Source organism: Lepidothrix coronata, unplaced genomic scaffold, assembly GCF_001604755.1.
Source record: "Lepidothrix coronata isolate B3197 unplaced genomic scaffold, Lepidothrix_coronata-1.0 Scaffold0, whole genome shotgun sequence".
NCBI lineage: Eukaryota > Metazoa > Chordata > Aves > Passeriformes > Pipridae > Lepidothrix > Lepidothrix coronata.
This window is the reverse complement of record NW_016690180.1, coordinates 16,305,985-16,319,817: the sequence shown is the minus strand read 5'-3', so window position 1 is coordinate 16,319,817 and position 13,833 is coordinate 16,305,985. Positions and strand designations below refer to the sequence as shown.

At 41.1% G+C, this 13,833-nt stretch overlaps 1 protein-coding gene across 3 annotated transcripts in view; it reads right to left on the bottom strand.

Moving 5' to 3' along the window:
• The window catches only part of PPARGC1A (PPARG coactivator 1 alpha), a 367,599-nt gene that overhangs the window by 29,262 nt on the left and 324,504 nt on the right, over nt 1-13,833 (bottom strand). For 2 of the 3 annotated variants that reach the window (XM_017828835.1, XM_017828913.1), the window contains exons 3-5: nt 3,745-3,939; nt 2,671-2,793; nt 1,594-1,798 (exon numbers count right to left, since the gene is read on the bottom strand). In XM_017828835.1, coding sequence (XP_017684324.1) covers nt 1,594-1,798; nt 2,671-2,793; nt 3,745-3,939 — 523 coding nt within the window. Of the gene's footprint in view, nt 1-1,593; nt 1,799-2,670; nt 2,794-3,683; nt 3,940-13,833 lie in introns of those variants that run through there. The other variant, XM_017828996.1, reaches the window with a different exon arrangement.

The window sequence follows — 13,833 nt, the reverse complement described above, 5'->3', positions numbered from 1 at the left end:
AACTCTGCATCCCCTGACTCTTTGTACTGAATCTACACAGTTGCCTCAGCTGGGGAACAAAAGCAGCTCTGATCTGAATAGAAAGATTTTTTTAATAAATAGAGTCAGATAACAGGGAGATAAATAGATAAATACATCTATTTATGTATGCACACACATCTATATGTTTATAACATGTTATACATGACATACTTTATCACCTACCACCTTAGCATCCAACAGTGTTAGTAAAGCCCCCTGTAACTTCTGGCAGTTCTGTGTTTCCATAGCACTGCAGCAGTAACAGTCCCAGGTTTTACATGTACAGTTCAGTCTGGATTCTGCTGTGAAGCATACTGCCAAAGCCATCCAGAAGGAGTGGTAGTTGGCATCAAGAAGCTCTAGGGGCACTTGGCTTTCTTTCTTAGAATTAATATTGTTCGGATAATTTGAGAACATAATGGAGAAATTCTGACACTTAGGATGTCAGAATGTACAGCTGCAAGAACGAGATTCAGTGGCGGGAAGGGAAGATTATTAAGTTTGCTTATACTTTCTAGTGCAGAATGAAAAAGTAGAATTGATGGATGCTGAAAATGCAGATAGGAGGGAGGGGAAAAGAAGAAAAACCATACACAGTTTACAACTGCTGCTTTAAAAATACCAGAACAACACATTTAGGGTCATATCCTGATCTCTGTTGCAGCCAGATAACTTCCATTGACTTTAGTGGAGTCATCCCGGATTTGCACTGATGTGACTGAGATAGGCACCTGGCCTTCCAGATGCCAGGTCAACATAAACACCTAGATGTATTTTAAAGTAACAGTAACTTTAAAAAAGCTCCCTTTGGGCTCGTAAGCTTTTACAGCTTTCCTTTATCTTGGGAAAACAGACAGGGGAAGAGGGGGAGACAAAGTGAGAGAGGAGGCTTTAAGTTCTTGCATCTCTGTCATAGACACTACTTGTAATATAGACCAGTTCTTTACACATCGAGGGATACTGAAAGTCAACACAAGGGTTTAGTTTTGGCCATAAAGAATCCAAAAACGAGAGAGAAAGATCAGGATGGCAGCTAAACTTTCAACTATTTATAAAATAAAGTTACAAACTGGCATTCCAGCTTTAACAGGAATGACACATTTATTGCTTTCTCTGTAGCAGTGAGAGCACTATTTATTGTCTCTTTAAGACTATGTGGCAGGCTAACAATGCCTTCAGTTTTATACAAGCAAAAAAGAAAGAAGCACACTAATGAACTGGCCTGCCCAGCTTGTTTAGGGGTATAATGATTTCTTAGTGGTACAGTTCTCTGTGAAAAAGTATCTCCAGCTAGCTTGGTATATTACTATGTGGTATTTGTTTAACTTTTTTACCCGAGATTCTTTTTCTGAGCCTGGGGGCAATAAATAAAGGATTAAAATTGTCTAAAAACTAAATCTACCTAACTAATTCTAACTCCATTATACTGTTTTAAAATTGTTTTTACACAGAAGAGATTCTGGATTTACAACACTAATCCAAAGAACAGAAATAGTATCAAGGGTATTCCCAACCACAGTATTTCAGCTTCCCTGCTGGTACCAAAGCTGTATTCTGCAGTCCCACACCTACCTTGCAGATGATTTGTCTGAGACTGCAGATGGGGCTTCCTTTTGGAGGTGCATTTCTCTTTGCTGCTGTTTCTGTTCTCTGCTGGTTTGGTCTGAGGAGGGTCATCATTCGTAGTCAGATATTTGAGAAGTTCAGAGCAGGGACGTCTTTGAGGCTTTTGCTGTTGACAAATGCTCTTTGCTTTATTGCTCCATGAATTCTCAGTCTTAAAAACAGGGTATAATAAAATAAAATAAAATAAAATAAAATAAAAACTAAAATTAGTGAGCTGAACCTTATCAGAATGGATATAGGTTTTCTGAAGAGATGAGATTTTCAATGAAGTGTTCAGTCTAAGTGTACTAGATCTATGAGCTGTGAATAACTGTTTGCAGAACAAGGAAAGAAAATTACATTTAAAATTCCTAAATGACATTTATGCAGCTTTTTATTTCATTTCTCCTACATTGCAATGTTCCTACTCAGCAACATGTAACTAACAAGACCCTACAGCGCCTTTACTGTGAACAAAAAAATAAGCTGGTTTAAACCTTAATTTGCTGCTGATTGCTTGACCCAGTATTCACAACTCTCTTAAGTACCCCTAAACAGTCCGTTTTCAGTTACAGTGAATGGCAAGACAAACATTGTTTAATACTGCCTGCTAACAGAATTGTCAGAGCTCCCCATTCTATCCAATTAACGTCTAATATACATTTTTTGCCAAGAATAAAGTGTCATTTGTCTTAGCTCATCCCGCATCCTGGAGTCACTCATAAACAACACCAGCCCATCAGCAAATTTTATCACGCCCCCTCCTACTCTGTGTATCAATAAAGCAGGCAAGAGTAACAGACGGTGGGACTACAACTGAACTCTGCCAAGAGAAAAAGCATAAATGAAATATTCAGAGCATAAAGGAGCTCAGGTGATTTTCTGGAACCCAGCCTATAATCCATTCACATTTTTTTTAAAGCAGTTACAAGACAGTAGGCAGATTAATGCAATACATTCAGATCTACTGCTTATTTTGTTGCTGAAAGCATAGAAGACCTTGTTACACTTTTTTTTCCCTTATTATAAAGATTAAGTTTGTACCTTAACAACCACAGGGCTTGTTCTGATCCTGTGATTAGTGTTTGCATGGTTTTGTGTGCTGAGACCACTGCATTCATTGTAATTTAGCTGAGTGTTGGCTGGAGCCAGCAAGAGCTTCTTAAGCTACAAACACATCAGGGAAAGGGAAGTGGAAGGAAAAGAGTAAAGTTATGCATCTTTATGGATTAAAATGACTTATCTACATTTTTTGCATAGTTACTTAAAATTAGCTATATCAATTTCAACAATAAACTAGAAAGCAGGATTTGATATTCCTCAAGAGTAAACGGATTTCAATTTCTTCTGGCTTGGCAGCACATTTCTGCTCCCTTTACTGCAGTATACTGCAAGGCAAGCAGAAATGACAGGAATCTTGGATTTCTGAATCCATGGCAAAATGAAATTCTTGGTGATCTGTTTGACAGAAGAGGTCTCTGATCTAGACAGAGACATTAATTTTAACAGACTAATGGATACAGTGTCAAGATGCAGGTATCTGGCTCTGCTCCCAGTGATAAGAGGCTTTCAGCAGAAACAGAATCAGGTCTCAAACTAGATTTACTGAGCAAAATGTGTATAATGTTTCACCCACATCCTCACCCAAGATTCAGTTTTGCCCTGGTTAGCACTAAGCTGGTGCTTACTGGTCAAATCAATGTTAAAGGCCCAAAATTAGCCCCGCATCCCACCAGACTCATTGGGCCTTTCTTTACAGATCACCAAAAATGACATCTAAACATACATAACAAAAAGAGCCCCAAGAAATGAAATATAAATTAAGAGCCATTACCCTGGCTTATACCAATAGAATGATAAGCAAAAGTGTCAGCCCCATTAGCACGTCTCAAAAACAATATTTTCAACAGCATTTTAACAGATTGCTATATTAATCATCATATAGCTATTTGACTATTTGATGGGGTTTTTTTCCCCCGCTTAATTTTCAGTTCTTTACTTGATTTTCCTCTCCAGTCTAAATGAAAAGTCCAGACCTTACTGTGACTACATCATACCCATGCAGCGGGTAGCCAGAGGCACATCCAATTCCTGTTAAACAGTAGGAAGGGTTCTTACTAGAGACGGCTCTTCTGCCTCCTGAGTTGGAGGGGTGCCGTCGGGCATTGGAGAAGGGCTAGCGGCATTTTCGTTGGTCACATCTCCATCTGTCAATGCATCAAATGAAGGCAGTCCATCCTCATCCACAGGGATGCTGTCCAGTGTTTCAGTGAGAACAGCTAGCAAGTTTGCTTCGCTCTCTTCATCTATCTTCTGTGGGAGAGGACAAAACAAAAAGAGGAACAAGGTGAGAAGAGAAAAGGAACAAAAACGATGTCTCTGTATGTGAACAAGCAGACAACACTTAGTTAAATCAGCCCTTGAAACAGTAACCTGCAACAGAATCTCAGAAGATGTAATTAGGTGCAATAAAATGATCCATCTCTGTTCCAGAGAAATCACTTTGCACCTGTGGTGTATTGCTAGTTTGCTTTTCTTCCACAATCCTTTTTTCTATCAAGTGTTAACAACGATAAGTAATCACCCAGGGATTGTATTACAGGATATGCCTAAAATACTGACACCTAATGATGGTGTCAGCCCAGGCTGTCTCTTTCTTTCTCTTTTCAACATTGAACACCAGCTAATTGACCTGACAAAATTGCAAGAATCAGACAGCTAGTCAGGAAACCAAAATGAATCACCGGTGAAATATGGAAAACCTTGTTCACATAGGAGGTTCAGTGTAAGTGAGAAAGGGTTTCCTTTCACAACTTCTGCAAATCCTTGCTCCAAACCCAAATAAACAGCTTCTCATTCCTGAGTATTCTTGCATAAGAATAGCCAGCAGGACTCATATTATAAATGGCAGGCTGTTTGGGTTTCTTTTAAAGATATGTACTAGGCCAGTTACCTTTGAAGTTATCCTTTTGAATTACGTCATTTGCGTGCTCAATGTATGCATTTATCTAATTCAGACTGCAATTATAAAAAGTAGATTAATTCCTAATCAGATGTGGCTGTAATGTTAATTTATATCTTATTTCAGCAACAACAGTTCTTTTTGTCAAATTGAGTAAATTTAAGTGCCTTCCAATTTTTTAATGAAATATAGTCCCTGCTGTATATTAAGGTAGAGATTTTTTGAGTACTGAGAAAATAGAACTAGAAATAGAAACTGTGTAAAAATCATTATATTTATTTTTCAGAAAGATTGGAAATCGATCTTGAAAGATCAATTATCTGGGATTCCTAGGCTGATCCTAGTACTATTAAAGTAAATGAAAAGCCTTTCACTGATTCCAGGGATACTAGCTTCAGAGTAGTTCCATCATGCTCCATGTTCACCCTGTGAAAGGACTTCAGCTAAGTTCAAATCTCAAAGTTTAGGAGTGAACTAGCAAGACAAATGGCATCAGTAAGACAAACAAGCATGAAAAAAAAAGAAGTTAGAAAAGGCAACAACAAAACATTGCCAAGTTACACTACCAAAAAAAAAATTAAAATCATCAAGTGAATCTGGGTATCCCCTTAGCATGACTTTTTTCAGTAATACTTTTATCTAGCAGACTCCAAACAGAGATGATCATAAACCACACAGATAATTGCTCCTGCCAGGCTTCTCTGCCAAATCACACCTCACGGCTTCTAACATAAAAGCTGTCTTTGAGCTAGAAAGCTAAGGCAGAGCACAAACTGTACTGGTGCTTACAGCATCATCTCCAAGAAACAAATAAATACTCAGGCAAGCTACTGCTAAGGAGAAGCACTTACTTAAAAGGCCAAAAGGCTTTTTGGCCACTGAGAAAAAGTGTCCAAGTTCCAGTATCAGGTGATTTCCACCATACCAAGCAGACGCATGCACAGAGATGTGATTATTCAGAGTGCAGAGGATGGAAATGACAGAGGGGAGCCACCTTGCGAATAAAACTCACATCCAGCTTTTCACAGTCACTTTCTGAGAGGAAAATAGGAAAATTATGGTGCCCCTTCTAGAATAGTAAGAAAAAGCATTATTGGGCAAAAAAGCATTTTAAGTGCCAGTGTTTCTTCCCGATGGCATTTCAAGCCCCTTGCAGGCAGTGGGATAAATGGTGTGAGAGCCAGCCTTTGGGCCTGGGGTGGCCGTGAGGGGGTCTGGATGCGTGACCCCAAGCCCCACACCAGGAACTTCTTCAGCAAGTCTAGCTGGTGGGGCACACTGCTGAGCCCTGCATCTTATAAAGCTGACAACTAAGCTGGAAGTGTTACTATTTCTAACAAGGAATGCCTTCTTTAATAATAGCATGCCAGAAGAAATCCTGATATTTGCTGTTAGCTGCTCAGTTCTCATGCTTTAAACAGACATTCAAGTGTGCTGACATTCAAGAACAGAAAGTTGAGTGGACACCGATCCTCATCACAGCAATTTCAATTAGTTTTGTACAAGTTTCAACATTCAAACACCCCAGAGAAAGCAGAGGATGTGACAAAGAGGACTCTGTTAAACAATTAATGTCACTTTCCATTATTGCTTCAGTCCCAATTTACAGAGCAAATAAATCAAAGTCACCACAGATGAAGCACACTAGCTGGCTAACACATGTCTATTCACAAACGACATGGAAGCAGGAACACATTAGTAAAGAAAATGACATTGCTAGATAGCCTTTTAAAGGTTTAACTATGGTATTGCTCCTAATTGTCCTAAATTACTGTTTATAAAGAAACACAACTATCAGATACAGCAGAAGTGGTGCTGAAGGGAGATGTGGAGGGAGAGATGGTCAGGTACATCAACAACTGAGCAATAATCACTGAAGCAGCAGCTTTCTCCTTTGCTATTACAGCCTGAGTCCTGGTGTTGACAGCACTGGGGAGAAGCAACTCCATGGCCAAATGCAGGCTCTTTCACAGTTTCAGGACTGTCACTGCAGAAGTTCACATTTCAGACTGGCATCCAACCTGCTCATCACACAGGCACAGTGAGTCAGAAACAGCTGAGCACCTTCCATCTATGCCGAGGTCAGAGGATGCACTGTATGTTCTCTGGAACTCACTGCACCATATCCCTAACTTGAAGCAGGATCTCACTGAAAGGGTTTGTTTCCATCTAAAGGAGTAAATCTTAAGTATTTAGACCACCTAAATGAACTATAGTGTGTAAGTAAAAGAGGTGGAGGATAATCTCAAATGTAAAGATGCATGGCAAATACATGCAGTTATTAAACTCTTACGAAAACAATTTATAATGACTGTATCTTGTTAACTACTGGCTCTTTTTAATGCAGAAGCAGTTATGAATCACTTCCCAGTCACAGTGGATGAAGTTCTTAACATCGATGGTTGTTAACTCAACATAAACATGTTGGAGCCAGAAGTTTTTTGATCTCTGTAAATTTTCACCCAGATGAAAGAGGCAAGGAACCCAAGTATATCACAAAATGCATATGCTTCCATGTTTCTGACATCAAAAATTCCCAGTGTATCCAGAATGCCATTAAGTCTGAAACAAAATAAAATTTGGTATTGGTGTCACTCTGTACTGGCGAATGCAAGAGCGGTAAACTGCCAGAACACCAACCAATAGTCAAACATGAGTGATCTAGGAGTCTAAAGACCATGAGAAGTTTCTAACTGGGCTATTCTCTGCTTTTCATGCTTTGCTCTAATCCTTTAATATTTCTACAGCACTAAATTCTCTCTCTGAAAACACTTTAATAGTTGTGTAACAATCTAATTGGGTTTCTGCCTTCAGTAAAATGTCTCCAGAGATATTCTGTCTTTGGCCAGTGAAATGAGTTGATAATTTACCCACACAAAGGTATTTAAATCCTCTGCCCCTGATGATTCTTTCTCTTTTGCTTATTCTGACTATTGATGGAGCTGGGTTCACCTTGTGGTTAGCATTTTAATCTGTAATACCTGTTCCTTGTCAGCAATCCATAGAGGCCACAGATGCCAAAGACTGAGGTGTAACAGAGGCTCATCCACCTTGTCTTTCACATGCATCCCTTTAGGGTGCATAGAGTGAGCATGTTGTGATTTTTCTTTAAATTTTCTTCCTTTAAAAAAGATCATGCAACATGACGAAACCACTGTCATTACCATCAGATTGGGTTCAAGAACACCTAGGCAAACTTGACATTCACAAGTCCATGAGCCTGATGGGATGCATCCACAAGTGCTGAGAGAGCTGGCAGATACCACAGTGAGGCCACTTACGGTCATCTTTGAGAGGTCATGGTGATCAGGAGAGGTGCCTGAGGACTGGAAGAAAGCAAATGTCACCTCAATCTTCAAAAAGGGCAAGAAGGAGGATGCAGGGAATTACCAGCCAATCAGCCTCACCTCAACCCCTGGAAGGGTGATGCAGCACCTCATTCTGGAGGCTATCTCTATCCACATGGATGACAAGAAGGTGATCAGAAGTAGTCAGCATGGATTCACTAAAGGTAAATCATGCTTGATGGACCTGATTGCTTTTATTATGAAACAACTACCTGGATGGATGAGGGGAGAGCAGTGGATGTTGCCTACCTTGACTTCAGGAAGGCTTTTGACACTGCCTCTCACAATATCCACATAGGCAAACTCAGGAAGTGTGGGTTGGATGAGTGAACAATGGGATGGATTGAGAACTGGATGAATGGCAGACTCCAGAGCACCGTAATTAGTGGCACAGGGTCTAGTTGGAGGCCTGTCAGTAGTGCTGTTCCTCAAGGTTCAATATCGGGCCCAGTACTGTCTAATTTATTCATCAATGACCTGGATAAAGGGGCAGATGCCTCCTCAGCAAGTTCACTGATCACACAAAGCTGGGAGGAGTGGCCAATATCCCACAGTGATGTGCAGCCCTTCAGAAGGACCTCGACAGGCTGGAGAGATGGGCAGAGAAAAACTGTCTGAAATTCAACGAAGACTTCTGCAGAGTCCTGCACCTGGGGAAGAGTAACCTCATGCACCAGGACAGGCTGGGGGCTGACCTGATGGAAAGCAGCTCTGTGGAGAAGGACTTGGGGGTCCTGGTGGACAACAAGCTGTCCATGAGTCAGCAGTGTGACCTTGTGTCCAAGATGATCAATGGTATCCTGGGGTACAGTAGGAAGAGCATTGCCAGCAGGTGGAGGGAGGTGATCCTGCCTCTCTACTCAGCCCTAGTGAGGTGCACCAGTTCTGAGCTCCTCAGTACAAGAGGGATATGGAGCTCCTGGAGCCCGTCCAATGGAGGGCCTGAAGCATCTCTTATGAAGAAAGGCTGAGGGAATTGGGCCTGTTCAGCCTCATGAAGAGACGACTGAGAGGGGACCTCAACAATTTCTATAAGTATCTGAAGGGAAGGTGTCAAGATGATGGAGCCAGGTTCTTCTCGGTGGTGCCAAGCAATAGGACAAGAGGCACAGGGAAGAAACTGATGCACAGGAAGTTCCATCTGAATATGAGGAAGAAATTCTTTACCGTGTGGGTGACTGCGCACTGGAACAGACTGCCCAGAGAGGTTGTGGAGTTTCCCTCATTGGAGATATTTAAGCACCATCTGGCTGCAATCCTATGCAATGTGATCTACGATGACCCTGCTTGAGCAAGGAGGTTGGACCACATGACCCATTGTGGTCCCTTCCAACCTGGCCCATTCTGTGATTCTGTGATCTCTTCTCGAAAACCTTGAAGCCAGCGTGCAGATGTCCTGACTCAGGACTGTAGCTCCTGCCATCATCATGGGTATCCTGATTCACTCCAGAAAAGGGTCAAGCCCATCTTTAAAAAATCTTTTCAAAATGTTAATAGTATCTCCAACATCTTCCCTCTGTTTGACTCCCCTCTGCATTTCATTTGTGATTAGTACGTGCACAACTTTTGCTAACTGTATCTCAAGGAGTGAAATCAGATAATGAATGATGATGCTCTGAAGTTTCTTTACTGACAATTTGAATAGTGCAGAGGCCCGTTGTGATTCATACTGAAAGATCGGGGTCTAAACTGCGTTATTAATCCACAGCCCCGAGGAGTTGGGAGCAGTGGCAGCTTGCCACGTCTTCATAAAAAGCCCAGGAAACTTTGGGACAGATCCACAGCTGGTAGAAGCTGTCACTGCTCCAGCAGCCCAGCTTGGTAAGCAATTCAGAGCAGCCAGGTGTACACCAGAACTCACAAGGGATCACCATTTCAACATTATCGACTCATTTCTCCTCAGTAGCCTGTGATCTATTCATAGCACAATTAACAAAGAAAATAAAAGATTTTCCTCCAGCTGAAAATATCTGAGCGATCTAAAAATACTAATACATTATGACAACTACTTTCAAACGCACAAAATTGACTTCTGAGTACATCTGGGACTTCCAACAGGACTTAATTCCTTAATGACAGATTTTGGAATATGAATGTCCTTAAGATTCATACTACTAGGAGAAAGGAGGGGTACAGATTCACCCCTTTTTGCACATAAGGATGCAAAGGCACCAAAAAGTTCATCAATACCACCCAGGCCCTAAGCACCTCCTGTCCACAAACAGGCACGAGTAGGGGCAGATGGTATCTCAGCCCTGGCCCCACAAACCAAGCTTTGCCACATGAGGATAAGCAGCCACAGGCTGGACAGAAGCACAGGGAGGGTAGGAAGTGTGCTGGTATTCCTACTCCTGACAGACAAAAATGAGAACGGAGGTCAAGGACGGTGAAAGGGAAGAATTACAGCCCAAGTTTTCCCTCCTCTGGAGCAGAAGGAGCCAACCTGCCATGGCACTGGCACAGACAGTGCTGTCATGGTGATTTTTCTGCCTTTTCTATGTGCTGTCCAAGGTAACTGCCTCCTTCTCCTCAACTTAGAGCTGGCCATACCCAGCACCAAACATGAATTAGTGGTCCATGTGGAGAACCACTTGTTCCACCTTACCAGCTCACAACTAGTCAGATGCCACAATATATTTTGAGAAGTATCTCAGCTTTTTTTTTACTGTTCAACTGCTTTGCAAATCCTTAGGCATCGTGTGCTGTCTTACAGTAAAAATTCACATGATGCATTTGCATTAGAACGTTTTTCCAAGGTCTGTTAGTCTGGTCCCCAAGAGACACTCCCATAATTGAAATGCTTAAGTCCAGAGCTATCAATTATCTTTAAAAACAAAATGGAGTCCCACTAGGAGAAAATTACAGCCAGGTTTCTTTATATGAAGTAGAAATATGGGGATTAATTATCACCACCCCTGTGCAAATGCCTTTAGGGTATGGAAAGGAAACAAGAGATCTTCTTTTCTTGAAGGAGACAGCTATATTCATACTTTTCACATGCACCTGCAAGCAAAGATTACTTGAATCCAGAGCTTGACTTCTGCTTTCAGCAGTTCCACTGCCCAGCATACAGATCATGGATATATCTCACCTGTAGGACCAACCACATCCCCGTATTTATGTAAAAACTTCGCTCCAGCTGGATTCCTGGAGATACTGTCCAGATCTGAAGCAATGTGCTCTACCATTCTGCTCTCCTCCCAAACAATGTTAAATAAACAGTGTGATTCTACATAATGCAGGTGCTGCAATGCTTAACTTCCAGAGTTAGGTTCCTGGAGGGGAACAAACCCCCAGCATCACTCCCAGGGACATTATGGCACCACTGGAAGGATGTGCACAAGGTCTGCAGGCTGAAGGAGATGGGAGCACCTGTAGCATCCATTTCCCCCTTCCCTTCTTCAGGGTATAACAACATAAGAGTAACAAAAATATTATTATTATCATCATCATCATCGTTAATATTAATATACTCAACATGTTGTTTATTTCTCAAAAAGTTCTTATGTTTAATCTTGGTAACTGAACTCAGGTTGCTTTCTCTCTGAGAGACATGCTCACCTGACATCGTAAAACTTCTGTCAAGTATTTCGTATCAAAGCATCACAACACAAAACCACAGCACAGGCCATTTGCAAAGAGGTTTTTCTTTAACATCGTGCCCTTGATCACCCAAAGTAATACTGCCATAGCTCCTGTGAGATGGACTATCTTTTCAAGTGAAAAATCTAACCTTTCTGCTCTAAGCTAAACATGTCAGTTTAAAAGAGCCTACTAAATATTCTTCTACCACAAAGTCACTTTTTTTATTGCTTCTAACAAGTCGTTGCAGTTCAGAAGTTTCCATTATAGCCTGGCAATTAAGTTTCTAATAAACTGAAGAGCTACTAATTGACTTACTCATCTCACAAACTTGAGGATCCAGCTAGCAACCCATATCTTAAATCTTCTGACCAAAATTCATTCACTTTTTGCAAGACATTGCAATTTCATTTGTGTAAACTGCATCCTTCCCCTCTATCATAGTAATCTTTGATTTTGGGGAAAAGAGAAAAGAAAAAATAATCTGAGAGCAAGTTATTGTGCCATTGACTGTGTTAAGGGGACCAGTGATAAGATATTGTTGGAATCGTAACTCTAACACAGTATTAAAAATTTATGGTAAGTGAAACCACAGAATCTTTGGAAATACAGTCAATTTGACTCAGTATCAAAAGGTCACTCTATTCAATTTATAGTTGATCCTGAGATCAAAATTCTTGATATTGAGAAAACACTTGAAAGCAAATCATCATCAGTTTGGGCCTCAACATTTACTGACTACATAGGCTAATTTGCTGATTATTAAATACTCTACCCATGTTTTGTACTGGGTTAGCTCAGTGTGTGGGGGGTTAACTTCAAAGGACTTGACACTGTAAAAGCATCGCCAAACCTCTTAACAGGACCTGCATGCTTGTAATGCTGAGGCACACCATGGACTTACTCATGCTGTCTTGCCCAGTGCCAGGGAAGGCCACCTGATCTTCATGGGTGCAGGGGGAACTGCTGCAGGGGAAGACCTGGCATGTCTTGTCCAGCCCTCAGTGGGTTATATTTGGGCTGAGCTCCCCAGCAAAGCACAAAACTCCGCGTTTCTGGTGTGTAAAAACAAGAGCAGGGAAAGTGCAGAAGTGCAAAGGGAAGGAAGAGCCTGATGAAGAGCCATAGAAAAAAGAAAGGCTGGGAGTTTTGCTTCACTGTGCAAGACAGCCAGAGGAGCTACTGTGGAGGTGACGTTTGCTGCCTGCCAGCACTGGTGGGGAAGCATGGGCAAGCAGAGGAGCAGGTGAGCTGCTGCTGGGGAAGGGGGATGTAGGACATTCAGCCTGACTCACATGAGTAGCTCACTGCCCAGGGTGTGAGAGGTCAGGCAGGCTGCCCTCCGAGCTCACCACCCAGAAGGTTCCCCCCTGGAGCAGCAAACAGCATCTCTTACCCATCCTCCCTTCCCCATTCACAGGTAGTCGTTCACGCACGTAATAAGGTCCTGAGCACCAACCCAGACAGAGATTTTAATTATTATTATGCACTAAAATATACAGGAAGGTAGCGAGTTATAGTTCTTGGGGTCTCAGTACAGACAAGCTCTAATGGGGAGTGGGTATTGTAGAAAGAGGGAAGAACGGGAAAGAAGGCTACAGGTTACATCATAAGGCAGGGAAGACATTTGGGACTGTCCCCATTGCAGAGCTTTCAGTGATAGTGTCAGCAGTATTTCAGTCCAAATAGTCAAGCACTGCTTGCTCAGATTTATTTATTTACTTGATTTATGGTCCATGACCACACTAATCTCTCTATGCACTGACATAAAATTTTTCAACATTCATATACCTTTGTTAGGCAGCACGGCATATCCTGGCGAAAAAAAGGCTACATATATTTTGAAGTGATGATTTCACACATGTAATTGATGTAAAAAACCTGTTTGTCCTCTTCATAATGACAAATATCTCTAAAAACTGCACTTGAATGGTAGTATAGACCCTTCCTTGGTAAACTATGAAGCACAATTTTGTTGCTTTTGTTCATTCTCTATTTCAGTGTTGCATTTGCTTTAGTTTTAATTATATTGTATGTGTCAGGATGTCTATAATCATCCCTACTTCTGTCTTGAGATTTATGACTCTAAAGAAATATAAATTTAAGGGTAAAATTATATATAATACAGCAGAGAAGAGTTTACATATATTTTTTAAATTTTGTTCAATTATGCAAAGATTGTTTTTTGTGCAAATGAAATACAAAATCAAAAATTCCTTTTTAAACTGCAAAATAAGGCACTTCTATCTGGTGCTTTTACTATTAGAAAATTGAAATTTAATTTGACCAGGAAATCAGCATTTGTAAAATACCAAC